Source organism: Silurus aristotelis (genome assembly GCF_946808225.1).
Source record: "Silurus aristotelis genome assembly, chromosome: 27".
Classification (NCBI taxonomy): domain Eukaryota; kingdom Metazoa; phylum Chordata; class Actinopteri; order Siluriformes; family Siluridae; genus Silurus; species Silurus aristotelis.
The window spans coordinates 13,018,160-13,043,314 of NC_139600.1; the positions used below are offsets into that span (position 1 = coordinate 13,018,160).

General features: G+C 38.2%; 2 protein-coding genes across 2 annotated transcripts; one reads left to right on the forward strand and one right to left on the reverse strand.

The window, feature by feature from the left end:
* Positions 1-1,283: 1,283 nt before the first annotated feature.
* ddx21 (DEAD (Asp-Glu-Ala-Asp) box helicase 21) lies at positions 1,284-16,649 on the forward strand. Its single transcript, XM_083532436.1, has 16 exons — positions 1,284-1,478; positions 3,601-3,825; positions 5,434-5,610; positions 6,776-6,848; positions 6,929-7,107; positions 7,658-7,775; positions 8,331-8,516; positions 8,970-9,115; positions 12,904-13,053; positions 13,241-13,402; positions 13,521-13,640; positions 13,733-13,806; positions 14,479-14,638; positions 15,512-15,646; positions 15,776-15,820; positions 16,135-16,649. The coding sequence occupies exons 1-16, from the start codon at positions 1,392-1,394 to the stop codon at positions 16,399-16,401; spliced, it is 2,304 nt and encodes a 767-aa protein (XP_083388562.1). The 5' UTR covers positions 1,284-1,391; the 3' UTR covers positions 16,402-16,649.
* Positions 16,650-16,723: 74 nt separating this feature from the next.
* Positions 16,724-22,618, reverse strand: irf1a (interferon regulatory factor 1a). Its single transcript, XM_083532437.1, has 9 exons — positions 22,482-22,618; positions 22,062-22,208; positions 21,030-21,129; positions 20,191-20,370; positions 19,533-19,616; positions 19,252-19,398; positions 19,115-19,167; positions 17,436-17,529; positions 16,724-17,279 (listed from the first exon to the last, which is right to left on the reverse strand). Exons 2-9 carry the CDS (start codon positions 22,146-22,148, stop codon positions 17,203-17,205), a joined length of 822 nt encoding a protein of 273 aa, XP_083388563.1. The 5' UTR covers positions 22,149-22,208; positions 22,482-22,618; the 3' UTR covers positions 16,724-17,202.
* Positions 22,619-25,155: the final 2,537 nt, after the last annotated feature.

A 25,155-nucleotide genomic window follows, 5' to 3' on the forward strand; every position in this document is an offset into this window, starting at 1 on the left:
CACATAAAATCCAAAATGTAACCAGCTAGTACTTCTTGGAGAATTAGACTGGTGTTTATGGTCAGTTTATGTTGGTATCAGCAACAGAGGTTCAGGCTTTTTCCTTAATCAGACTGTGGTGTAGAGATCGTTCATTCTGTGCAGTCACAGAAATCTGGTGGAATCGAGCCAGGCAAATTATTTATATGTAATATGTTTTTATTTGAGGTGTATTTTAATTTGGTGATCTGATTGTAATCGAATGATGGGCCTAACATATAAAGGTGGAAATCTGAAGTTTGTGGACACCTAAGCTTAAGATTCATATGTGCTTTTTGAACATCTCATTCCACATTCAGTCCCCATTTGATGTTATAATCACCTTTAGTCTTTTGGAAAGATGTTCCACTAGAACTTTTTAGCTAGCATTGCTCATAACTCGTGGCTGTTAAAAGTTTGGAAACACCTATGCTTTTATGGTTTATTGAGACATGTGCATCTTACTTTTGTTTACATGCAACAAACACAGTAAAAGGCAAAAAAACACGCGGTTTCGTTTCGGCTGCGACTCTTTGGAACAAACTTGAACATACAAGACAATGTCTTGAAGCTTACATCCAAACGTTGTAAGTGTTATTAGAAGAGCAAACATTTTGGGCGAACTGAATCACAAGGTCAGAAAGAAAATCTTCAACTGGTGAAGATCATCTTCGGCAAGTTTTACTAGAGATGATAATGCATTTCATGACAAAATGTTTCAGCTGAATATTTGGAGAAACAAACTGTCCAGATGCCATGAGTGTGTAAAGCTGTTATTCATGCTAAGGGAGGATTTTATTGATTGAAAATTTTGTTCAACATCTGTACATTTTATATATATATATATATATATATATATATATATATATATATATATATATATATATATATATATATATATATATATATATATATAAAAATAACTTTTGACAGGCACTGTGAATGAAATGTGGACAAATAAATCAAAAAATAAAACTTAAAGTATACTGTCAATATTTTATAAGATATAATTAATAAAGAAAAGTTTAAATGAGCTCTTAAAAGTATGCAATGTTTTCCTAAAAAAACAAAACAGTTCATACATTTAGTGCTTAGTATAAATAGGCTCCACCCCCCGATGTACAGTGGCCAATAGGGTGTCTATAAGATGACTGACACGAGGCTCATCCAAACACAAACACACTGACAAGTCCCGCCCCTGAACCTCGGTCCTATTGAAGTCATTTTGATCCTCTACATAAGGACCCGCCTTGTAGCACGTGGGGTGAGGAAACACCAGGGGCCTCATCAGCTTCCGGTTTGATGATGACGTTCCTTTTCCTGCCTGTTCCCGTGGCAGAGGCTGTGTTCATCTGCGGGCGAAACGGTCCATAATGCCATCTTTAGTTTTACCAAGCAACGACAACCTTAGCAACATGGACGACGTAGATGAGGGATTAGACACCAAACTGGATATCAAAGTAAGAGCAAATCTGATCTTAATTCAACTGGATAAATGAACATGCAGGTCGGCTAGCTAGCGAGCTAGCTATAGCAGTAATGTTGGTGGACATGGAACTCGGGCTCAGACCTGAGCGAGCTAAGAACATTTTACAAACCATTCGTGACAGCGTGTCGTTTATTTTTATTAGATTAGAAAGAAACTACAGATGAGTTAGAAGAGGAAAAACGCTTATTAAGTAGCATGCATGGTAGCTGGGCGCCATGCTCGCACCACGTGTTAAAAAATAAATAAAACAACTCTTAAGCGCCCCCTTGTGGTCATCATGTTAACTGCACACATCGACTGTTCAAAATGGCCACACGTGTACACACACACACACACACACACACGTGTGATACTTTTAAATGTCTAGCAAAAGAGTATGCAATTTCATACTGTATGTAACACCCATTGAAACATTTTCTTTTTTGATTATTTCTTATACATGAAGTTGTCATTTAGCTGATTTATTTATCCACATTTTATACACCGCAACAGTCAAAAGTCTGTAAATACCTCATATTTTATGGTTCATAGTATGTGATCTCATGTCAATACAGCCAGGGACTATTTTTACTGGGTTCTTTAGTATTGTCAGAGCAACAGGTCGTTCACCTCGTTTGTTTTTCATATTTCACCTTTTTTAATGTTGTTCAATTAATCTAGAGTATATTATCTGTGTATTGTAGTTATTGTATAATAATTATAAATTCATATACAGAGTATATTAAATGTCCATGCACATTTCCTGAATGCTGTCTGTCTTAGTTATTTCTCATTTTTCAATGCAGTGAGTATGCAAAATAATCTTATTGAATGATGGATGGATGGAAATTGTAATGTTACAGCAGCCAGTTCACATACAACAATAGTGCAATTAACCAGAATATTAAGTCTAGAAGAATAATATCAAAACTAGAATGTTGTTGTTTTGAGCTAGCTGTCTTGAAGAATTTGATGAACCTTCTTCTGGGAAGGAAGAAAAAAAAAGAAAAACCACCTGTCAGTCACCTTTGGATGCTTTTACCTCAGAACAGCTTCAGATCTGTTTGTTTGTGATTTGTTTGTCAGCGTTTGCTATTAGGGTTTAAAGACAAATGCCGTGCCAGGATTGAAGAAGGCTTTCAAACCATCAGGCACTGGTTTAGCTTTGACTTAAACTCTGGAAACTGGAGTGGCATGTAAATAATGTCAAATTTAGCACAAACAATCATGTTAGGAAATGACAAATAAAAAAAAAAAACTGCCAATAGACTCACGGCAACATTAAAGAACCTGCAGGAACGTCTGACGAGTGTTGATTATTCCTTGCATGTGACGACAATCTATTGAATTCTTCCCAGGCGTAGGAAGGCTACACACAAGTTCCCTTTTTTTTTTTTTTTTTTGCACAAAATATACAAGCTCAATTTAATGACCCCAAACTGTGACAAACATTTTCTGGTCCGCTGAGTGTAATAATGTAATTTCATAACTCTGGTGCAAAATCCACCGTAAGAGTGAAATAACGTGAGCTTTTATCCCGACACTGCTACACACCAGCTGATTCTCCTACATTTTTGTGAAATATTGGGGAAACTGTTGCCTAGTCAATGTGGTAATTTAGAGGTGTGTATTCTTTTGCACCTAGGGGATTGTGTTCCTGAGGAAAAAAGTATATATATATAATTTTTTTATTTTTTTTTTATCACACACTCGGCGTTCTAACACTGGTATGAATAGTTACTTTTCCTATCTATTGTGTGTAGCGAGTAGCTCTGCAACATGCATTTGTTTACACTTGATTCTAATTGGTTGGAGGGCGTTGATTTATTCGCTATAGGAGATCAGACAAGGACGTGATGTGTGTTAAAGTTCTGCAAAGTTCATCATGTTTAAGAAGCATTGTCTTCAATGCTTCATTCCTCATGTTCCCACAGTTTTTCTAACAGCTGTTTAAAAAATATTCGGTTTTATTACGATTATATTTTCTTACACTACTGATTCAATCGTTACACTAAATTTCTAAACCATAAGACTAAGTTCAAATAGTTATTACTTTTAGTTGATCCTCTTTTATTTTTTTTCCGATGTTCATGAAAATGTTTTTAATTCACCAGAAGAAGAAGGACAAGGTCAAGAAGAAGAAAACCACTATGACTGAAGAACCCGTTGACTGCGAGCCACCGGCTCCCAAAAAGGTCAAACGTGAGAAGATGGACACAGCCGACGGGACAGTGCAGAAGTCTCCTGACATCAATGGAAACCTGGGGAGAAAAGCAGCTAAAGTAAAGAACCTGCATTCCAGTGACGAGCTCGTGAACACAGCAGACGAGCAGTCCGAGGTAATTATCCCTTAATAGGACATGTTCATCATCATAATCATTAAACACTTTCTGTGACCACAAGCAATGCGAATCATGCGCATCTTCTACAGGTTGCGTCCAATAATCTCCTTGAACACAATGTCCTTGGCAAACCATTTGACGTGTTTTTAATTATTCTTGGGTTTGATGTCAGGGTGTGTGAAAAGGCAGCAACCATTATGGGTAAAAGTACATATACTTAAGTCATTAATTGAACATAATCTCTACATGTTGGACCAGGCGCATTTCCTTGGCGTCACGTGCTTTTGCTTGTCATGTCAGGCGACGACGTTTAAAATGTGAATGAATTCCTATCAAACCTGTGGTTTGCCATTCAGGCCACCACTACTGTCTGAGCCGCTGTTTTAGAAAATTACAATCCCTGACCAATCACAGTAGAAAATCTAAAGGAATTGTGTGCTTTTAATGATCCATTGGTAAGGGATTATTCTGACTTCAGAATGCAGCTGCACGACGTGTCTTCACTGGCTCCCCTTCAGCTTCCTGCACCAGATAAATGTAGCAGCAGGGTTCTGGAGGAACGTTGTTTTATTTCACCGTGTACTGCGTCAGCTTTATATGGTTGAAATGACAATAAAACCTTCTTGACTATTGACCAGATTTAAAACCCTGATGTTTGCCTACAAAGCCAAAACCGGACCACCACCCCTGTATCTCACAGCACTGCACTATGCATCTACTGATCCTCAACCACAACTCGAACAGTCCCCCGTCTCAGGGTACAGCGATGACATGCTTCAAGACTCCTCTGTTCTGGCACCGAGGTGGTAAAACAACCTTCCACTTTATGTCCAGATAAGGCTTTAGCGGTCTTTATCCACGTACCTCATAGTCATTACTATCTATTTTCTCTCCTAATGGTTTTGGATGGACGATATAATTAGTCTGTATACTAATTACCAAGCATGAAGAATGTATTTATTGATTGAGACACCACAGCACTTTAAAACTCTCTCCGGATAAAGACCTCTTTCAGTTAAAATGTTTTCTGTAGGATACCCCTTTTGCTAACTGCCAGCGATGCGTTGATGCTCAGAGATGCGAGTTGGAACGAATTTGGTTTGGCCGTGGTGTGTTTTTTTTCATTTATTTTTTATTTTTTAATCATATCATTTGTTACCATGATCACTACGATGATGTAATTAGACCTAATTTGTCAATTACAAGTCATTTAAATAATAATAATTGGACATAAAAACAATTAGAAGTTGAAAATGTGTAAACATGGTTTAAAGAATGATTGTGACTGATAATGAATTAAGTAAATCATGCAGGGTCGGTGTTTGTGTGGCAGTCGCAGTACTGGAGACGTACTACGGCCAAAACTGAGGGAAACACGTCTTCAGAGAAAATTGTATTTTAAAGAAATACATCATTTTAATCATTTGACATGTTGCCATTTGATCTGTTTGTGTACAAACAGCTTCCAAACCACTTGCAGCAACAAATATAATGTGCAGCTGGTTTATCCAGTATGGTGTCTTACTGATTTACACTCTTACACTTGTCTTTTTTTTTTTTTTTGATTTTGTTCAATTGCATGGTTTCCTTTTGACGTCCTGACAGAAAAAAAAGAAGAAAAAGAAGGCAGCGGCACCGGATGGCGCAACAGTCGACCAACCACCCGTCGACGCCAATGGTGCAAAATCCCCCAAATTTACAGCGAAAGTCAATGGGTTTTTTACAGACTCTACCTCCCCACAGTCCAGTGAAGACTCTAGTGAAGAGAGTGAAAAGGATGTGGTAGGTTACCGTGAGCGCTCTTTCCAGTTAGGATTTCCAGGATTTCTTTCACTATGTGTAACTTGGACAGTTCTTTTTGTCCGAACATTCGTGTAGATTTAAAAATCAGCTTTGTTTTGATACTTGTCATTCAACATAGACATGTACTACTTTTTTGGAAGGTGTCCTGCCCCTGGCATTTACCAAGCCTATGTAACTTAAGCGCTTTTATAAAGGTGTATCAATTGTGCCTTATGTGCGTAGCACCGCCCATTGAAGTCCACATGGGGGCAATTTCAAAAGATTTGGATAGGCAAACACCTGTCTTTTATAAGGTCGAACAGCCGAATAAGGTAGAGCTCAGAGACCGGTTTGTGTCAAGGCACAGATCTGCAGGAGATTCTTACTGCTGTGTTGAAGGTAAAGCATGATGGAGTCCAGAATTCTTGAACTCTTTCTAGCAATCAGGGGAGAGGGACCGTGGCACAAAAAGTGACCATAATCCCAATAGTGGCTCTGGTTAAATTCCAGAATGTGGGGTGATGGTCACACCATTTTATTCTGTTCAATTCAAGTTTATTTGTAAATTATCAAAATTAGCATTCCAGAAATATATACGTTTCAGTGACACAAATTTGTGCCTATAAATATTTCCCCTAATGAGCGAGCCAGTGACAACCGTAACAAGGAAAAACTCTTTAAGAAAATATTGGGAAGAAACATTAAGGGGAACCCGGAATCAAAAGGGGAAACTTTCCTTTCATTATAGTACCATCATTACCGTGGTTATTGTAGCCCCAAAGTCATTCTGGATTATAAACCTCATCCCCTCCATGACCCACTATTGAAACAGTGGAGCTCCTTTGACACAAGATTCATTTGGGGAAAAAAAAAATAAGCTGAGGTCGTTTGTGAGTCCGAGCTCAGACCCCACTTGAACAACCAGAGAGAGATGTGATGTGGCTACATCACATGCTAATTAGGATCGGAAGATAATTTTTTTCCCCCATAGAAGACTTTTTTTTTTTTTTAAGACTGTGCATATAAGGGTATTGTTGTATCTGTTGTTTATGGTCTTTTTAGACAGTTATACAGATGTCTGAGGAATAGATATATTTATTGTTGTATCATGAGTTGATTGATCGATCGATCACACACACTTATTGTTTTTGTTTTTTGTCTACAGGAGACACCGGAGCAAAAAATTGGAAATTTCTCAAATTTCAGAATCTCACAGGACACCATCAAGCTACTCAAAAGTTTGTCTGCTCAGCTGTTTAATTATTTTTTTCCATTTATGAGATCTTGGACTTTTATTAATAAGTCTCATATTTTGCAGCTCGGGGTGTGACGTATCTGTTCGACATTCAAGTGAAGACCTTCGACTCTGTCTACGACGGGAAAGACGTGATCGGCCAAGCACGAACCGGCACAGGAAAGACTTTCTCGTTCGCGATCCCACTGATAGAGAAACTACAGACTGGAGGCGAGGAAAAAAGAAGAGGTAGAGCACCAAAGGTGAGTTTCACATGTGAAAGTGATCAGATTGCTGCCAACAATCAATTGTAGTGTAGGTATCGGATGCGGTGTGGTTTGTGAGCGTAAAGATTAAAGGTAAGAGTAGAGGGTTTTTAAAATGAGAATGTAAATGAAGCCCTCAGTGGAATTTAAGGATGTTCTCATAATCATTTAATTTCCTTGCAAGTGACAGCAGGGGGACATGTTTCTGAATGCATTTTCTATTATTTAATTTATTTTTCATTTTCATTTTTTTCCAAAAATTATTTGAAACTATACGCTTAGGTTTTTTATTTATTTATTTATTTATTTATTTATTTTTTATTTAACTGATCACTTAACATCAGAATCACTTATTGATTTTGGGATATTTGAGGTTTGAACTCTTTCTTGCTTGATTACAATCGAACTGTAATATGTTGCGCCCTTAGCTGGAAAAATAACACTTGCGTAAAGAGTCGAGTCATCAAATCCTTGACCTCTGGCTCATTTCATGTGGCGTAATAGAGCCTTTATTAAAGGACTGTAATTTTATTTTAAATTTTTACAGGTTCTGGTTCTCGCTCCGACCCGAGAGTTGGCAATTCAGGTGTCTAAAGACTTCAAGGATATCACCAAGAAGCTCTCTGTTCACTGCTTCTATGGAGGAAGCTCCTATAACCCTCAAGGTAAGTACTGCAAACTGGGCCTGCACTGCAGGATTGTTATGGGATTGGTTTTCAAAAAGGTCACGATAAAAGACTTGGAATTAGAATTGAACTAGAATTAAAACCTTTTCTCTTTGTGGTATTTCTGTCTGACACGTACCCGAAATTGTACTGTGTACATTTTAGAGATCATGCTGATAGCAGATAGAAATAACTTTGGAAGCCGCACCTTGCGGTTACATCAAATAATAAATCTAGAAAAAATGCTTTATCACCCGTCTCAGTTCCAATGTAATACAGTTTTCATTGAGTAAACACAAGTTGAATGTAATGACACAATTTTCAGAACATATTAACAGTCTTTTGTTGATCATATGACTGGGTGTGAAGTGATGAGTGTAAATGAAATGTTGCATTATGCAATATTTAAATAAACATTTCTCAAACCCATTATATAACCGGATTTAATTATTATTAGAATTGTTATTTTTAATAACGTTGTCAAAAACTTGAAATTGGTTGAAGAAAATGTGCATCATTTGGTTTCTGACACCTGCTTATGCACGTCTGTTACAGTGGACGCCATTCGTAACGGGATCGACGTTCTTGTTGGCACCCCTGGCCGAATAAAAGACCACCTTCAGAACAACAAACTGGATCTGTCCCAGCTGAAACATGTGGTGCTGGATGAAGTGGACCAAATGCTCGATATGGGCTTCGCCGAGCAAGTGGAGGAGATCCTCTCTGCTTCCTACAAAAAAGGTGAGCCACTTTTTCAGCGGAGGAAAAACAAACGCTAGTTAAACGTATGGAAATTTTCACGTGAAGATTTATGGCTGAATTCTGGAAAATATGGATGTCATGAAAATGAAGACTAGTTCTATCAGGTAGAAGGGCGTAAATAAGAATAACTATTGTGTAGAGGATAAAAATGATAGTAACTTGAAGCTGAAGTTATGAAAAATACGAAGGGAAAGATATATGGTGTTTGAGGGTCCTGTATATATCGAAATCTTTTTTTTTTTTTTTTTTTTTTTTTTTCCAGTTTGGACCTCAATCATTTCTTACTTTCAAAGCAAAAGATTTTAACTTAATGTAGAGTCAATATTTTATCGGTTGATTTAAAAAAATAAATAAATAAACCCATAGAAATAAATGAAATTGAATATGCAACTGTGCTACCAGGACATGACCAGGACAATCCATTAATTTCAGGTGATGAAAGCAACCCTCAGACCCTGCTTTTTTCTGCCACTTGCCCTTCTTGGGTTTACGACGTGGCCAAGAAGTACATGCGGCCCCAGTACGTCCACGTGGACCTTATCGGCAAAAGATCTCAGAAAGCAGCCACCACTGTTGAGGTAAGAATTTCTTTTTGCTGATTTTATCCAATCTGAATACCAGCCTCCTCTTAGGTCCTAAACTGTAATCACTACAATGGAAATATCAATTCAATTGGATGCCAGAACAGTAATGCATATTTTGGATCCTCCCACACACTTTTTTTTTTTTATTATTAATTTCATTATTTCAACATAAAACTCCATTAAAAACAATTTCCTGTGTTTTTTGGTTTATCGTGCTCTCCACGAGAGACCAGAAAAATCAGCCAAATTAGTTATGTAGCAAATGCAATTCAGTGATGAACCGGGGCGCCAGATTCGACCCGCGGTAATGCGGGGAATTACTTTATAACAGTACTGACTTATGTAATTCATTTAATACGTCTGTTTCAGTCTCTTGTTGTGAAACCCTTGGATTAGTCGCGTAGGGACTTACCTAGGGACCTTGTTGCCATGTGTAAATAAAATGTCAACGTGAATACACCTGTTACTGGAAGATATTAGTTCGTTAAAGACGTGCAAACAAGCATCATGAAGACCAAGCAGATATCTGGTTTCAGGAAACGGTTTTAAACATCTTGAACACGAACCTTGAAAAGCTATCATAGCACTGAAATGGCAGACCTTTATTATTATTTTCTTTATTTTTTAAATCCTTTTTACCTTCTATGTCCTGGAGGCATTCACACTTCAGTGGGAACATCATCCAGACACCAACCAGACATAACTTTATGATTGTTGAAGTGATTATCTCTTCATCATGGCACCGGTTAGTGGAAGGATATATTTATTAGGCAGCAAGTGAACATTTTGTCCTCAAAGTTGACGTGTTGGAAGCAGGAAAAACGGGCGAGCATAAGGATTTGAGTGAGTTTGACAAATTGTGAGATGTCTAGACCAGTGGTCCCCAACCCCCGGGCCATGAACCAGTTCGTGGGTCAATTGGTACCGGGCCATAGAATAGATACCTTGCATTATTTCTGTTTTATTTATTATTTGATTTTGAATGTTTTGTTTTGGAAAATTCCCGGATTTTTTCCTCCACATCTGTCTATGACTCACTCTTATTGCATGTCATGATGCCTCGGTCACGTCTTACCTCCATCCGCTACCTTCTTAAAGGGGCTTATGCCGCTAACACACAGTACATTACCACTAAATTTAAACCCCCAAGCGAGCAAAACGAACAAAAAACACAGTGGATTCACATTTATTATTATATTTAGAAAATATCAGTTTATGGTCGGATCATTTTATTTTGTTTTATTGATTTGTTGTATTGATCCACCTTAAAGGCCGGGCCGTGAAAATAGTCAGACATTAAACCAGTCTGTGACGCTAAAAAAGCTAAGGACCACTGGTCTAGATGACTGGGTCAGAACATCTCCAAAACTGCAGCTCTTGTGGGATGTTTCTGGTCTGCAGTGGTCAGTATCTATCAAAAGTGATCCAAGGAAGGAACAGTAGTGAACCGGTGACAGAGTCATGAGCAGCCGAGGCTCATTGATGCACGTAGGGAGCGAAGGTTGGTCCGTGTGGCTCAAACTGCTCAAGAAGATCATGCTGTTAATGATCAACAGATCAGAAGTGTTTTGGCAGAAAAAGGGGGTCCAACACAATATTAGGTAGGTGGTCATAATGCTATGCCTGATTCGTTGTTTCATGGACGAGTGCCAAAAGGAAATCCATTACCCGATTGGAGTTTGCTAGGTGGTGGGATGGAGATTTGAGACACAGGGAAAAGCATCTCTGATCAGAAATGTACTCTTTGGCACAATGTACAGAACAGCTCTGCTCATTGCTCTGAAAATCCCATCACCAGGGTAACAGTAATGCCTGGTGGTGGAAGAACAAAACTTTCAGCTGTAACTGCAGCCAGAAATTCTTTCTACCATGTGTTGACGCAGACCAACAAATCTCTGCGCTTTTTTTAGTCCGTGTCTAATGTTTTGTAAATCTTGTGGTTATTGTTGTGCAACAAAGGTCAAGAGGGCGGATACTTTATGTAACACTCTTAAGTATCTCTTGTCAACAGTAAAAGTTTACTGGACCTTTTCAAACAAGCATGCAAATGAGTAAGAAGAAAATGTCCTGATTTCCTGAATCTATATCTGGTCTAACTAGCTGTCACTGAAGAATGAGGATGTGTCTGGGCAGATTTATTTATTTTCTTCCCCTCCTTGGAATTGTTAGATCAAATCTAACCTGCATATAACTCTGTTTCTGTCGGTGGTGTTGGTTTTCATGGGGACCGCTTTGAAGCCCTAATTACCTAGTTTTGAGTCATCAAATGTAGAGGTTTCACGTGAAACTCTTTTATAAATGGAGCTTATCTTTGCTTAGTTTCCCTGGATACAAGTGCCTCCCAAAGTATTAGATCGACTAGGCAGGTTTTTGCTACGCACTAAAGACGATTGGAACTGAGGTGAACGAGATCAAGATTTTAGAAAAGCCATTTGGTGTTTGAACCCACCCATTTTTTTATTGTTAAACAGTGCAACCATCAGATGTCTTTTGTTACTCATGTGCTCACTTAGTGTTCAGTATATATTCTCTAAACGTCTGCTCTTGGGTCCAGTCCTGGGTTTTGCTTGTTAAGATTCAAAAGCATAAACGACATGAATAAATGTCATTGAGAGACAGAAACCTTTTTGAGAAGCTCAGAAAAGTGGGAAAGTTGCACAAGCATTGGGTATAGCCAATACAACAATTTGAAAATTCCTTGAAATTACTGGTGCTTTAACCATCAAACAGGTCAGTCAAGCAAACAAACCGCAGCATCTACAAACCCCCAAAACAACAATCAGTCATCTGCTTAAAGCAAAGTTTAGGAGCAGAGTTCTAGAAGACAAGATGCAAATCACCCATCCTTTATAAGAATCAAAGATTCTAAGAAGCACAAAACTTCTTTTGCAAAGCCAAAATGTGGAGAAAGAAAGGATCTGCTGATGATCCAAAAGGCACTGCAGATTTTTTTGTTTCCATGGTTTCTTCTAAGAATGTACAAATTTAGCTTTATTGATTATGAAATTCATGATGGTAGTAACAATGAATTTCAAAATCTACAGAAACGCAGTATGCATTTGGGATACTTAGATTCTTATGCTTAGATTCTTATATCAATCGTGCAGCACACAGTGTTAAAAATGACACTGGCAACACAAAGGTGGGCTTAATGAAGGAAATGAGCCCAATAAATGTTCTGAAAAAAACTTTTAATACAAACAACTGAAATCTTTTAGTATGAGCTCGAAAAAGCATTACAAAGATCAACACTTGGGCGATTTTGGTGGTTTTCGAGCTTGATGATATTGCAAGCGATGGATGTGCAATTGTATATTAAGCACTGTTTACAGTTCTATGTTGAATCTGTTCCCATACTTTTGTATTTGATGTAAATATCAGGAAATAAAAGCTAAAATTCTGATCGTCTTTTGACGTCAAACCCAAATTTTATCTATACATTTATTTTAAACAATTGTTCTAAAACTTTGTAATGGGACTATGCCTGCTTTAATACACACTGTTTTTAAATAAATATAGCTGTAGAATATTATTTTATATGGAGTATTAAAGATTTTCATTGTATTCAATTCTTTATTTAATGGGAAAAAAAGGTTTGTTTAACTTCAAAAGCTGTAAAATTCGGGTTGGGAGTTGAACTTAGCCATGGCTCTCTAAGGCGTGTGATATTTGACTTTTCAGTCCAGTGGTCAAGAGCTCAGGTTCTGTCTACTTTGATTCAAGGAAGGCCAAAGTTGATAGATTGCATTTGGCACCGTTTTTACGTATCGATTGTTTTCCAGCATCTGGCCATAGCATGCCATTGGTCTCAGAGGGCAGCCGTGATCGGAGATGTAGTGCAGGTGTACAGCGGCAGCCACGGACGCACCATCGTCTTCTGCGAGACCAAGAAGGAAGCACATGAGCTGTCCATGAATACCTCAATCAAACAGGTTTGCTGAAATGTGCAGAATTTGACCATGAATATACCAAGTATAACAATATCGAATCGATGGATCGCGATTAGTGTGGAGACTCGCAGCACCTGTTCAGTGCAAAATGTTCTTGATGATCTTGCTGCATTTAAATTGTCTATTATGTAGTAGGGTTTAAAGTACTTATTGCTTTCCTGTTTCCCAGAGTGCGCAGTCTTTACACGGAGACATTCCTCAGAAACAACGAGAGCTCACACTGAAGGGTTTCCGGAACGGCACCTTCGAGGTCCTGGTGGCCACCAACGTGGCTGCCCGAGGCCTCGATATCCCCGAAGTGGATTTGGTTGTTCAGTGTTCTCCTCCGAAGGTAAAAAAAAAAAAAAACTCGTATTTTGATGTCTGATTTTAGTTTTTTGTTGTAATCAGTCATAGTAAATGGTTAATATGCTTTGGCTTAAAAGACTTTATTTTCCTTTTGTCTCAAGGACGTTGAGTCATATATTCATCGTTCTGGGCGAACTGGCAGAGCTGGAAGAACTGGCATCTGCATCTGTTTTTATCAGCGAAAAGAGGAAGACCAACTGCGATACGTCGAGCAGAAGGCTGTGAGTTACTTAATTCTGCCTGCGCAACCTTCTAAATACCAGACATATATAATTAAATTAGCTGATTTCTTTTTTTTTTTTTTATCCACCAGGGCATTACTTTCAAGCGTGTCGGCGTCCCAACTGCTAATGACATCGTCAAATCCTCCAGCAAAGATGCAGTCAGGTGATTTTTACTACTTGAATTATTGCACCTTATTCAATCATGTGCATCTCCAGAAAAGACCCCTGAAGTAGTCCATGAACGCGATTGTTTGCTTATACATGATTTCTATGGAGAAAACCATATCATTTAATATTGATATGGAGACGTTCATCAATCTTCAGCTTCAGTGCTTTAAAACAGTCAGTAAATTTTCCACCGTGGGAAAGTCCAAGGATGCTGCGTTTTCCGGTTTCCCATTAACCAGCTGCATTCCTTTTGGTCTAAAGTTCAAGTGAAAGTACAGGAAAGGTTGTTTACAGCTGTTCCGCCATGAAAACATGAAGACGCTTGTATCATGGACTGTATCTAAAATCTGGTATAAAAACGATATTTGCAGTGTTGTACAAATTTATACTCCTTGGACATGGTGGTGTGGTAGAGGAATAAAACCCTGGGTGAGGTGATGCACCTGATTTATGAAAACCTGATCAGGGTCAAAGCTCTACCGTGTTCTGTATGTACTATGCAAAATTCACAATATTGGCATGTCATAAATAAAGTAAAGTACATTTATTTAGAATCCCACAACTGGAGTTATACATTCAGTCTGTTTACTTCTCGATAAATGTGCTTAATTCGTACCTTAATTTCACTTTTTTTTTTTTATCTTTTCAACATCATCCTTTATTCCAGGTTTCTGGATTCCGTTCCTCCAGCAGCAATCGAACATTTTCGCACGGCGGCCGAGAGGCTGGTAGAAGAGCGCGGTGCGGTGGATGCTTTAGCAGCTGCTCTTGCACACATATCAGGAGCCACGAGTCTGGAGCAGAGGTCGCTTATGAACTCGGATGTTGTAAGTCGATTGAAATGAGTTGGTTTTCAGATTTTGTATTTTTTTTTCAAGGCTTTTAAACATTGTTGGACCATGTAGATTTATGGTAATGTTTAGCAGACATCACTAACCTCTAATCTACTCATCATTTGTGACTTCAGCCAAATATATTTTGGTGTTAAAACTCTGTTGGGATTGAAGAGCCTGACACAAGCAGGGTTTGAACATCATCTTAATAATTGCGTACAGTTAAATTTAGAATTATTGAATGTCCACCTCTGGATAAAGTTATTTTCAATTGGAGAACATTCAGCTGAGGATGGTTCTCCATGAACGGCGTAAAGATCCGCAAGGTTATTTTCAAGAACCATGAAGCTGGATTTGGCCTGAAAATAATAAAGTTTGCTACTTTGGCGTTGGGCTACAATGGTCATGAACAGATTTGCATATTCACGGTGAAGTTAATAACCTTAACAATGATTAAACTAATGAATGGACATTCGGTGTCACCCAGATGAGGATGAGGTTCTCTTGGATTTCTGGTCTGGTTTCCTCTCAAGGTCCTCATACCATCTCTGGGAGTTTTTCCCCTTTGCCACTGGCTTGTTTATATAAAAGGGATAAAATCATAGGGACTGATTTATGAAAAATCTATATTTTGTAATTTATTTCTGTAAAGCTGCTTTGGGACGGTGTCCATTGTTAAAAACGATAGACAAATAAAACTTAATTGAGCGTTGTTGTAGTTGTTATAGCAGTTAAATGAGAGCCAGAGCTTCTTTGTGCTATTGTGTCTGGAAAATTTACTAAATGATTCAAGGCACAGACTGAAACGTTTTACATTTGTTTTTCTCTCCTTTTTTTATTCCTTTATTTTTTTATTTCCTCTCTAAGGGTTACACAACGTTGGTGCTCAACTGCTCTCAGGAGATGCATAACATCGGCTTTGCCTGGCGAGGGCTGAAAGAGCAGCTCGGGGAGGAGATCGATGACCAGATCAAGCGCATGGCCTTCCTTAAGAGCAAAAAGGTTTGTTTTTTGAGAACAATTCGGCAGCAAACGTTCGATTTCGTATAAAGAAGTGCAGCGTGTCGTGCTGTATATTAGGTATAGTATGTCAAAGTACGAGTTTTTCATTTGTCTCTGTTCCTTTGTTAGGGGGTTTGCTTTGATGTTCCAGCCGATAAGGTGAAGGAGATCCAGGTATGGCAATATTTGGTGTGTGTGTGTGTGTGTGTGTGTGTGTGTGTGTCTGTGTGAGAGACAGTGAGATTGCAATCAGTGCATAATTTGATACAAGTGAGGCGTGGTGCAGAAGCATACCTCCTCTATAGATCTCTAATCCTTGTCATGTGAAATAAATTTCTCCAGCTTATGTAAGCGCACGCTTGAGGTTTTTTAACCTGTTGGACTCCAGATTCTCAAATTTCACAACTTATGCCCTGTCAAATCTAGCCAGCCTGAACCAAACTCTCAACTTCCTAACTAAACAGTCATCCTTTCTACCCCTTTTACAGGACAAATGGCAAGATGGCCGCAGATGGGAGCTGACCATCGCCACCGAACTTCCCGAACTGGAGGAAAACACGCGGAGCCGTGGAGAACGAGGGTCCGGAGGTCGCGGCGGATTCCGTGGCGGATTTCGCAGCGGCTTTCGTGGGGGCAACTATCGAAGTGGAGGTGGAGGAGGAGGACGAGGTGGAGGAGGAGGACGAGGTGGAGGACGAGGTAGAGGAAGAGGTGGTGGTCAAAAGAGGAACTTCAGCCAGGCTTTTGATCGTTAAACATCGCACATCGCTCGTTCTCGACTGACTTTCTTTTCTAGCCTTGACGACTGGGTCTGTCAAATTATTATTTTTTTTTTCCACTTGTATTTGGGGGAACCAGACTTCACCCTTTGCCGGAAAACTGCTTTCCCCAAACCTTGCTTTGACACAAACTAATTGCCTTGCAATTGTGTATTTCAAACAGCTCTGTTTAAGCCCATTCACATGAATGTGAATTTCATTAAAGTTGTCTTAATACACACAAATTGTTGCTTCTGTATATTAATTTTTTTATTTCTCAGTATTCATTAAGCACACTGTCAGAAATCTACAAAGTATAAAATTTATTTATAAAAAGTTTATTCATAATAAGAGCAATGTAGGAGTGACACAGTTCTGGATGTGAAGATACTCTGCACAAGTGACCGTAGTGATTACAGGGGGCGGGGACAATGTTAAAGCACCACTTCATCTTCATTTAAATAGAAAGCGTCTTAATAGACGTCCTCTATATGTAATATAACGCAGACTAAAGTCACTTGTATTTTTTTTTTGCGTAATTTTTACAATTCAAGGAAATAAAAGAAAAAACATTACATTCTCAAGCTTAAATGATAGTTTGATACATACAGCTCTTCTGTGTTTCACACAAAAAATGGTTATAGCTTAATAGTGATGAGCTTTATAGTCATTTACAGGCAGTCATGCTTATAGGGTTCTTGAACAGGTCCGTTAGTTGTGTGCTGTATTCGATTGCACTTTGTGTGCATGTGATCCACCGTGGATGAAGTGCTCTGATCAGCTGCCTTGTTGGTTTATTCAGACAAATTGACTTGTCATGTTGTGATTGTGCCAATCTGCCTGGAAGGGGTAGCTAGAACAGTCCATTGTTTCATCTAGAACAATAAATACATATGTTGAAATCAATGAGTCACAAAATGTCTGAGGTTTTTATAACAAGTTCACTTGAATATCAGCAGATATTTTATAACCACAATACTAAACAATACTAATACAGTGGAAGAAGTGGTTGTATTGTTTTGCTAACTTACGAAGACCTTCCATCCAGGAATTTGCTGGTCTCCAGCCTCTTTCATGCTCATGCAAAGGGCTCCAATGGTCTGTGTTCTGTAGGTGGTCTACTATCTATAATGCAATGAGAGCATCGTTAATTTTGTTCTTCACGGCCTTCAAAAATGTTCATATGCTTAAAAGTTGAAGCACTGAATCTGGTCTCCCAGTGTGACTTTGTAAGAAATGGTAGGAAGACTGACTCAAAATACTCCAGTTATGCCCTGGTAGTAATAAGTTACATTCTCTTTGGTTTTTTTCCCATGCAGTAGAATACTTTTTTGATTGGCTTGCTTCCTGTTCAAGGGAAAATTGTCCTTCAAATGCTAACTTGTTCCAGCAACTCGAATCAAGTTGTACAAAGGTTAAGATGATTAAGACCCTTGGATGAATGACAGAATATTCCAACTCAACTCCAGTCACATTGCCTTAGGCTTTTTTTTAAATAAATACGTGGAAAAGGCTGCATGTTTAACTGGTAGCAATGAGCTACCTAGACTAAGACTTTCAGTATTTGAACGATTAAAAATACATGAGTTTGCTGTTTCAAAATTAAAGACATATTTGCCAATCACACACCCTCACACATGAGTAAGCAGGATGAAGGAAAACCCTATCTGATTTCTATTTAGGCTTTAAAATAAAAAAAAAAAAAAAAAAAGCATTGTATCTTCTATCCAATTTCCCCAGAATGCCTTTTCATAAGAAACTCAGAGCAGACAGACTAAGCAGCTATTTTCCAGAGTAGACATCACATGCAAGTACAAGTGACAGGGGTGTAAGCTTAATTTTCTCTCTTTCTTTTTAAACAAAAAGTTTTTATAATTTATTTCTTCGTTTGCTATTTCGATGCAGCGTAGCATGAATCCAATATGACATTGTAAGCTAAATAATTTGTAAGCTAAATAATTGAAATCAGGACCACAGCTGACTGTGTGTGTAATAATTGTTTAATAGTTTTGTCCTCTGAGCTTAGCTCTTATTAGCCCATCAGAGAAATAATACCTTTGTGTCGATTTGGTAAATTCACTGCTGAGTTAGTGATCGATTATTAGCTATTTTTCCATTAACCTCCTATTTAATGTAATGACTGGTTCATAGCACTGGGAATTGCTTAAAAACTAGAGCAAAGCCTACAATTTCATCTAAATGATGAACTATCATTCATATATCATATCAGAACATTACACATGAATTATATTTGATCGAAACCTGGCTTCTGAGGAACCCATGACAGTCTAAATTGTATTTGAGTGTATCAACAGGAAATATCGTAACATTTATTGGACAGTGTGCTTCGTTTTGCTTCTCTCACCTACCTACTGCCAACCACTGAAAATCTAATGAAATTAGCAGTGGCAATCAGAAATATTTATGCTAAGCCCCTGCAGTTGTGATCTACATAGTCCATAACAATTTAGTAGTATAGCTTCTTATTTTAGCATTGGGTAAACAATGTAAAATAAATTGTAAGTAAAGGTTTATACGTATAGCTAGCTAATTTTGTTGAGGAGAGACAACTAATTCTGAAGTCAAACCAATCGATAAGACAGAAAACACAGACAGTACCTATATATCAATCCGAATAACTTAACAGTAACAGACACTAAAATCACGACTGCTTCATTTTTACAATGATAGTCTTTTTCAAATGTCTTGCCTTTAAAACTGCTTCAGTCTGCTCATTGTCTTCCATTGCATTTGCTTGAACTTCTGTGGAAAAGTGAAAATGTACATTTTGTAAACTTTACAACGAAATCATCACTATAAACCTGAGCAATATGTAATTACTCTCACCATGTGCTGTCATGCCGCCGTTGGTTGGGGAACAGCAGTAGGTAGCTGAGCGTTCTTCTTTCACTGTTGGTAAAGATGAGTGGCAGTTTTTAGCAAACATCTCAGGAGCAACCCCTCGGGCGTCGTCCTTATACTTCCAAAAAGCTTCTAATGAAGGAGAAAAGTAGAATAGTTTAATCTTGTATAGGATTCTCTTACAAATTGTTTTAAAATTTGACTTTCATGGCTTTATAAATAAGGGTTTCCTGATATTTTGGTGTTATTAGATGTTATTCGTTCACCTGTAAACCTTTCCAGATGTGCAGTGGTGTGTGGTCGTAATGCAGGCAAACCAACTCTGGCATTCTCCATGTCTAAGCTGGAAACTGGAGAAAGTGGAAATCAAATATTGAAGGTTAAGTCTGAAGTTCAATGCCTGCGTCACCATCGTAAACCTGTTCAAGATTTTTGTGCTTAATTAAAGATTTGTATAGTAGAGACTTAAAGGGAGCAAAATCTGTTTCTGTGACTGTTTTTCTGCCACAATTTGGAAGCAGCAAAATCAAAATAATGCATTATTGGCTAATTATTGTTTAGAACTTCCCAGATACCGAGTGGATAAACAAGTTTGAAGAACGCACAATTTCATTACATTTTACATGAAATTACTATTACATATTATATGATAACTCTCAGTTTGTAGCACTTATAAGTAGTACTTTATCATCGTCCTTTGCATTTAACTGTGGTGATTTGTGAGTTTGTATATGTAAGTGTATGCGTTTAGTTTTTCCTTCCACCATTTTGTCTTTGTTTATAATAAAATTGACAGGAAACTTAATGTTGTTCTTCAGCACATGCCTCTCAAATAACTCTTTGTCCAAACCTGTAAAAAGTCACTTTGGATAAAACCAAATCAAAATCCAACACAGAAGTCATATATTAGCTGTGGAAACTTGCCTTTTCCCTTCTTTGGCAATTTGCTGTTGGGGAGTAGAATATACACCCTAAAAGCATTGTGGCCTTTCTTAATGCTTTTGTCTCTAAGCTCTTGGACGTCTGGCAAGGAGTTGAGAGCACAGCGGAAGTTGGCTTTCCAAGTCTTGGGATCTGGTTTGTCAACACCAGGTTTGTATCTCCCTTTAGATACAATGAGTAAAAACACATGCAAAACAAATATTATAATGACACTTTTACCACAAGAAAACTCCTGAGAATGGAAATTTCATATACGGGATGAGAAGAATGAGGAAACATTGTTCATGAATATTGTAAATTTATGCAGCATCTGCTTTAAGCTTCGTATCTGGCGGCTTTTGTTTGCATCTTGAGGATCATAATCTGAAACCTAAAGCATGGCATTCCTTCTGAACATTCCTGAAGCTTTCTTTCTTTTATTTGTATATATAGCTAAGAATATATCATCTGGATAATCCAATAATATATATATATATATATATATATATATATATATATATATATATATATATATATATATATATATATATATATATATATATATATACTTGTTCACATATTTATTTTGTACTATATTCTAACGATCATTTTACTTTTTATACTGCCGATCATCAGGTGTTTTAGACAAACCTGGAATATGACTGGGCATCAAGCTCAGAGGTGTATCAAATATCATTTAGTCTCAAGCAAGTGACAGGTAGCTCAGTCTGTAGCTCAGTCCTATGGACTCACAGTTTGCAACAGTATCTGCATGTGTTCAGGAAGCCATGCTGAGATGTAATTGGAGACAGTGTCCACTGATGCCTGGACTTGTCTCTCACCTGTATGAATGGCCCAGTTTCGGAACAAAGTGGCGTCCTTGTCTATATTCCAGCCATGTCGAGCGGCATGTTTCCAAGGAATCTGGAAGACCTGAGCAGTCTACATTTTGAAGAGGTGGCAACAATGGAAAAAAAAAATAGAAGCTTTGTTAAAAATGATCTTTCAGTAGCAGGTTTTTGAGATATAATAAGGCCAGAAAATATATATGAAGTTCTTCTAAACATGATATCCAGAAAGTCAAGTCAAGTCAAGTCAAGTTTATTTGTATAGCGCTTTTCGCAACAGACATTGTCTCAAAGCAGCTTTACAGAAATCTATAGTCAAGGTGAATGGTGTGTGTTTATCCCTGATGAGCAGCCGTGGAGACTGTGGCAAGAAAAAACTCCCTTAGATGTTCTGAGGAAGAAACCTTGAGAGGAACCAGACTCAAAAGGGGAACCCATCCTCATTTGGGTGACATCAAGAGTTTGATCATAAATCTTTCAACAATACAGAACACTGGAGAGTGAGAACTAACATGAGTGCTGGAGTATAAGATTATAAGTAAATGTTCTTTCTACAGTCTTTGGTAACTGAGCAACATTTGTGATTTCAACATTTATGATCAAATGGAGATGCTTATGGAGATGCTTTATGGAGATGCTTTTTTTCCTCCATCACTGTCTTCTCTAATCCAAATAATACCAACCTAATATCTTTAAATTTCATTAAATTTAAGAGAAAAATGTCCTTCATGTAAATTTATCAGATATTTTTTACACACTGCAACGTAAGCTATGCACAGCTATGCATAGGAATGCTACATAGAAGAGGGGGAGGAAGAAGATAAAGAGGAAGGAGGAAGCAAAATCCATTCACTAATCCAGTTTCTCAGTAAAGCATGGCATACATGAATGTGCGGAAACCATTCTTATTAGTAGGCTTCATTACACTTTGGTTTTCAACCCTTATAAATGACATATAGATTGTTTAGAAGCGTTTAACACATGTAGAAAAACGTTTAACAGTGAAAACATGCAATTAAGCCTTACTTCATCCAGCCATACGACTCCTGGATATCTCCCTGACCGAATCTGTTCTTCCAGCCATGGCCGTAAACGCAGGCGACCCTGGTGCATCTTTGAGTTTTGGTCCTTCTCAAGAGACTCCTGCAATCCTGCCCTCCTTCTTTCTTTATCCTGTGTAGTTTGACAAGTCAGCAATACACATGCTTATTTTTTTCCTCAAGTCTTCCTTCTATCAAGTTTCAGGTTACACACAATGTTTTAAGATTGTTTATACCAACAGTGTTTACTCTGGCTATAATGTTGTAATTTGATGATACTGATAAGACACGCAACTCTGCTCTCTTTTTTTTTTTTTTACCGAAAATCACTTCTGGTCACTACTTCTACCAATTTTATGACATATAATTAACTAAAATCAAGGATCAGTACAAAGAAATGGCTTACCTCTTTGCTTGCAACTCTGCTTTGTGCAGGAGAACAAACAGCCACAACTTTTTAGCCGGGCATAGATTCGTTTTCATGCTCCGTACCTGCTCCAACAGGTTTCGGCTGTTTCCAAAAAACCTGCTGGAGAATTTCTCTGGTAATGGATGACCTAACCACCCGCCCCATCTCCACTTCACTGGAACATTTTACAGGTTTTTTTTTTTTTTTTAATGCCACTGTAAGATTATTGTTTATGAAACAAACTTTAAAAGAACGACAGGATTATAGGATACAACGTAGACATTGAATATAAAATGAGCTTCAGACATTTGTTTTAGTAGAACATCCAGCCAGTATATCATACTGATAAATCTCTGAATATTACATTGTATAGTGTCTTGTGGAAAAGTTTTGTTAGAAAGCAAAAATTCACCAAAAAAACAAAAAAAATACATTAATTAAGAGTGTATAACTGTGGTAATAATTATAATCTGTTAAGTCGTCTTGTAATACTAAAGCGATATGTGCTGAATATGTCAGACACTTGTTTTAATCATAACGATATGTTAAGGTCAAATGGAAAACTAATGTAAAAGAGCCTTTTGATAAATTTGAAGCATGGGGTCTAATTAATGCTCCACTATTTTTCCTGGGAACTTGACAGAGCTGTTACATTCTTTAAAAACAAACATCCTGAGGGGTAGAAGTATATACTTAGATAAAAGACTAGATATTTTACATTGAATCATTCATCAGGGTCAAGATAAAGGTGGATCCGGAGCCTATTCTGGAAGCATTGGGAATCAGCCAAGAAAACAGCCTGGAGGGGAGATCCTACCTGTCCAATCGTTACCATTTCGTAGATTTAAATGGAGAGCTATCCAGGATAATGCTAGTAAATTATGGCGTGCCACAAGGGTCAGTTCTGGGACCCCTGCTTTTTACAATATACATGCTTCCATTAGGAAATATTATTAGAAGGCATGGAATTAGCTTCCATTGTTATGCTGATGATACCCAGCTATATATTTCATCCAAACCAGGCGATACAGCTCAATTAGCTCGCATAACTGAGTGTGTTGAAGAAATAAGAGATTGGATGACCCATAACTTTCTGATAACTAACAGATTTTGCTCATCGGCCCAAAAAAGAGTACACAGAAGCTCCAGCATCTCAGCCTGCATTTAGACGGTTGTTCTGTAACTACTAGTTCAACGGTAAAAGACCTGGGAGTTATTTTAGACAGCAACTTATCTTTTAAAAATCACATCAATCAAGTTACAAAAACAGCCTTCTTTCACCTTAGAAATATTTCTAAGCTAAGAAATATGTTATCTATATCTGATGCAGAGAAGCTCGTCCATGCGTTTATGACCTCTAGAATAGACTACTGTAATGCATTACTAGGTGGATGTCCTGCATCATTAATAAACAAGCTTCAGTTAGTTCAGAATGCAGCAGCAAGAGTTCTTACTAGGTCAAGAAAATACGATCATATAACCCCAATCTTATCGTCCCTACACTGGCTTCCTATTAAGTTTCGAATAGACTACAAACTACTGCTACTCACTTATAAAGCACTAAATGGTTTGGCTCCCATGTATCTATCCAGTCTCTTAACACGCTACAATCCGTCACGCTCCCTGAGATCTCAAAACTCTGGGCTTCTAGTAGTTCCTAGAATAGCAAAGTCCACTAAAGGCGGTAGAGCATTTTCACATTTAGCTCCTAAACTCTGGAATAGTCTTCCTGACAGTGTTCGGGGTTCAGATACACTCTCCCAGTTTAAGTGTAGATTAAAAACATATCTTTTTAGCAAAGCCTACACATAACACACATCACACACATCACATCACAACCTTGTGCTCCAGAACATCTGATCACATGCACATTATCAACTTGTGCTGTTAATATCATGAACAGCAGCTACGCTAATTCCTCTCCACTGCTTCTCTTTCTCTCCCCATCCCGAGGCATCCTGAGGTTTGGCCAGCTCCAGTCACGTCCCACCTCGTGAAGATTATGGACCTATGGATGATCATGGAGAAGTAGATGCCGAGTGTTTAAAGGCCCTGGCATGGAGAAGCTGATGCTGGATCTATGATGATCACAAATTGTTCTGTATTGTTGAAAGATTTATGACCAAACTTTTGATGTCACCCATATGAGGATGGGTTCCCCTTTGAGTCTGGTTCCTCTCAAGGTTTCTTCCTCATATCATCTAAGGGAGTTTTTCCTTGCCACTGTCGCCACGGCTGCTCATCAGGGACAAACGCACACCATTCACCTTCACTGTTGTTTTCTGTAAAGCTGCTTTGAGACAATGTCTGTTGTGAAAAGCGCTATACAAATAAACTTGACTTGAAAACTTGACATGTGTCTCAAATCTCCACCCCGCCACTTAGCAACCTCCAATCGGGTAATGAATTTCCTTTTGGCACTAATCCATAAAACACCGATCAGGCATAACATCAAGACCTGATATTGTGTTGGTCCTCTTTTGCTGCTAAAACAGTTCTGACCCATTGAGCATGAACAGCATGAACCTCTTTAGCAGTTTAAGCTACAGAAGCTCTTATGTTGGATGGGACCACACGGACCAGCCTTCGCTCCCCATGTGCATTGATGACCCTCGGCCGCCCACGACCCTGTCGCCGGTTCACCACTGTTCCTTCCTTGGAGCACTTTTGA

Coding starts and splice junctions, on each gene's coding strand:
- ddx21 (XM_083532436.1), top strand. CDS start 1,392: ATGCCATCTTTAGTTTTACCAAGCAACGACAACCTTAGCAACATGGAC. Junction 7,776..8,330: donor AAGCTCCTATAACCCTCAAG/GTAAGTACTGCA, acceptor CGTCTGTTACAG/TGGACGCCATTCGTAACGGG. Junction 15,821..16,134: donor ATAAGGTGAAGGAGATCCAG/GTATGGCAATAT, acceptor CCCCTTTTACAG/GACAAATGGCAAGATGGCCG.
- irf1a (XM_083532437.1), bottom strand. CDS start 22,148: ATGCACCAGGGTCGCCTGCGTTTACGGCCATGGCTGGAAGAACAGATT. Junction 19,617..20,190: donor ATTGCCAAAGAAGGGAAAAG/GCAAGTTTCCAC, acceptor CACTTTCTCCAG/TTTCCAGCTTAGACATGGAG. Junction 19,168..19,251: donor CGGCGGCATGACAGCACATG/GTGAGAGTAATT, acceptor ACTTTTCCACAG/AAGTTCAAGCAAATGCAATG.